Source organism: Chaetodon auriga, chromosome 11 (assembly GCF_051107435.1).
Source record: "Chaetodon auriga isolate fChaAug3 chromosome 11, fChaAug3.hap1, whole genome shotgun sequence".
Classification (NCBI taxonomy): Eukaryota; Metazoa; Chordata; class Actinopteri; order Chaetodontiformes; family Chaetodontidae; genus Chaetodon; species Chaetodon auriga.
This window is the reverse complement of record NC_135084.1, coordinates 7,221,499-7,224,653: the sequence shown is the minus strand read 5'-3', so window position 1 is coordinate 7,224,653 and position 3,155 is coordinate 7,221,499. Positions and strand designations below refer to the sequence as shown.

The window sequence follows — 3,155 nt, the reverse complement described above, 5'->3', positions numbered from 1 at the left end:
GAAGAACCGAGCATTTCAATCATAGTCACGATGCACACTCACACAACGGGCCGCTGATCTGAAGACTAAAGCTATCAGTGAACTTACTGTTTGGCGAGGTCGGAGAGTATTGGCTCCTTGGTGCTTTTGTAAATTCCTCCTTTTCTCTATGAACTTTTGAATGAGTCAGCTCTTCATAGTAACTTTTGGAAAGCCATTCAATGGAGAAGTTTGCCATCCTGTTTTGTCGTATGATCTTGATGAGTGTGTAGGTCCGTGTTGATGCCCGATGGGTGAGTCTTAGCCTCTATTATAGGACGAACACATGTCTTTATTTGCATATGCAAAGAGATCTCAGCGGAACGATAGAAGCTTGATGGTCGTTGTAATTGAGGTTAATAGATGCTGGGCTGTGGTTTTTCTCACGTCCATGGCTGGCTGAGATGCTCTGGCGCCAGTGAGTCTGAGTATCAGTTACCTGGCATCTCAGACTAAAAGATGTCTGCATAAAGTGAATCAGGAGGTACATCCGCTCCTGAATTCTGTCAAATGGAACTGTTTTTAGAAGGCTTTGACTACTAATGTGCCATTGGCCAAATAAAGGCTTTAAGTATTCTGTTTCCCATACCATGGAATAATTTGAAAACTTTTTTTTGTTGTTGTTGTTGTTGTTCCCAGTCAAAATGTCTCAATCCCGGCTGTCAGACCCGTGATTGAGTTTGCTGTTGCAGACAGACGCGCCCAGCTGAGCATCAAGCGACCTGGTGATAAAGCCTTTGTTATGGTGGGACCGGGCGGGTGTGACCGCAGTCAGAAAGCGAGAAAGCTGCGTTTGATCTTTGTTGACTAACCTGAATGAGACATTTGCTGAAGGGCTTCAGGGCACCTTCAAACCTCATGCAACAACTAATCTGCAAAGCTGAAAGTACAGTATTTTTAGCAAGATTATGTTAACTGTATCAATTATTTCTCTGCATCTGTCTAAGATGTATTTTGGCTTTTAGAATAATATCCTGAGCTAAAATAATCCAGAGGCTAATTGTGAATACAGGATCTTCAGTTTGCACGTATCAGCGTCTAATGATCTTAAAGTAACTGTGGATGAAGTGTGGATGAAGTTTGCTATCTCCAAATCTCATCACACAATCAGGTTTCAGGCTTCAAACCAGTGGTCAGATTCGTTATCCTCACAAAACCCCAGACTCTCTGGAGCCAGGCCGGAGGACTCCTGCGGGAAGTGTAAACTCATCAATGAGAGCCTTAATTAGGACTAATTGTTGACCATGATCTCCCCGTTAGCTGGCGTTTGAAGTGCAGAGATGGAGACAAACGACGCATATGAAAGCCGAGCATATGGTCAGTCTTTGTTGACAGGTAAGGCAAAACCCACAATGTCTGTATGAGCCGCTCATCAGGAATTTGATGCCGCGCCTGTAGTGGCTCTTTTATGACAGTATACACAATGCATAATCCTCAGTGATCTAATTTAGCACGATTTGTTGATACGGATTGATTTGACTGGGCTCTGGCCTCACACCAGCTCGATATTCTGAGAGAATCAAAGCAGGAGATCCATACAATGAGTTCTGATAAGAACATTAGGTTAATGCACAACTCCTATCTTTATCAGTTCTTTCTTCCAGCCTCCTCCCGCCTTCAGATGAAAGACGGGATGATCTCTCCCAATGAACTAATCCTGCCATACAGATAATATCATCAGCTTTATCTATAGAATATCCCATGCTGGCAGCATAGTCTCCAGGCCTGCATCTCGTGGCTTAAATGTTAAATGTGTGTGCAAACAATGAATACGAAGAGTTCAGTATTACAGTATAGAAGATAAACTTTATTCAATGATAAATAGATTTTTCTGTAAATTATATACACTTTTTTTTTTTAATAAAATATAATAAAAATCGCACATCGAATAAAACTCTGGATTGCACTTCTTTGGATTCTAAGTGTTTCAGTGGGAAATCCGAACAGTTCTTCAGTAGAAATACGGGCCGTGGATCATGCGATGAGGAGGGTGGCGAGGGGGCATCTGCTGCTGGAGGACCAGCTGCGGGTAAACGGCCGGACCAGTGGCGGGGTAGTGGGGTCGCTGGCCGCCCATGCTGTAGTACTGAACCGGGGGGAGAGGTTGGAACATCACCGGTGGGACTTGGGGAGCGAGGTAGTCCTGCACCTCCCGTTTCAGCTTCATCCTCCTGTTCTGGAACCAGGTCCTCACCTGAGAGACAGCAACAATAAAGTTAGCGTTGGAGCGATGCAGAATGGACATTCAGCCATTAAATGTAAACAAAACAGTGGCGTGTTTGCGTTGAGAGATCTCGTCATACCTGAGTTTCTGTGAGGCTGAGCTTCTGCGCCGTCTTCACTCGTTCCCCAGCGTCCAGGTATTTGTGCTTGTTGAAGATCTTTTCCAGTCTGCTGATCTGCTCGGGGGTGAACTTGGTGCGCACACGGCGCTGCGCTCCGTCTTTCTCCAGCTCGCTTCCCTCATCCACTGAGAGACATTCAGAGGAAGCAGCCTCGCTCTCGTAACCGGAGGAATATCCACTGATTTCTGAAACTGAAGAAAGTAAAAGTCCGGTTACAAACACTGCGTGTGCGTCAAGACTGACTTTTTGGTTTAAAGTTAGGAGCCTCGGGCTACTTACTTGGTGAGGCGCAGCTTGTTGGATGCAGAGGTGAGCACAGGCTGGAGTCCTGCTGCCCGCTGCTCTCCATGCGTTCAACGGGCTTTGATACTTTGAGTTTTGGCTGTAGGTAACTCTTGCCAAAAGTCGGGGGGCGCGGCTGCACCATGCAGGGAATATGGGGTCTGCAGGTCGGCGCAGTATCCATGCCAGCTCCGTGGTCTTCAGTCGGCGCGGTGCTGTGATGGCTCTGAGCCAGCCAGTCCACTGAAAAGTATTTCACCATGTTCACTGTGCTGCTCGGTGACCTGTAAATCCACCAAATGTTAGAGGGAGTGTGTGGTAGCATTTCCCGTCGTGGCTCGGCTTTTATGGGGCCCTGGCCCTTCAATTTGCATATGTATAGGCCCTTGTTAACGCCTGATCGATCCCGATGATTAGGGGTTAATGGCTCGTTATTGAAGTCTTTACATATCCTGTGAGTGTGTGAAGACCTGGCGCCGCCGAGTCTGTGAGAACCCTCCTGAGCTCATA

General features: G+C 46.5%; 1 protein-coding gene across 1 annotated transcript; it reads right to left on the bottom strand.

The window, feature by feature from the left end:
* Window positions 1-1,969: 1,969 nt before the first annotated feature.
* Window positions 1,970-2,907, bottom strand: vox (ventral homeobox). The gene is made up of 3 exons (XM_076743363.1): window positions 2,643-2,907; window positions 2,322-2,554; window positions 1,970-2,212 (listed from the first exon to the last, which is right to left on the bottom strand). Exons 1-3 carry the CDS (start codon window positions 2,905-2,907, stop codon window positions 1,970-1,972), a joined length of 741 nt encoding a protein of 246 aa, XP_076599478.1.
* Window positions 2,908-3,155: the final 248 nt, after the last annotated feature.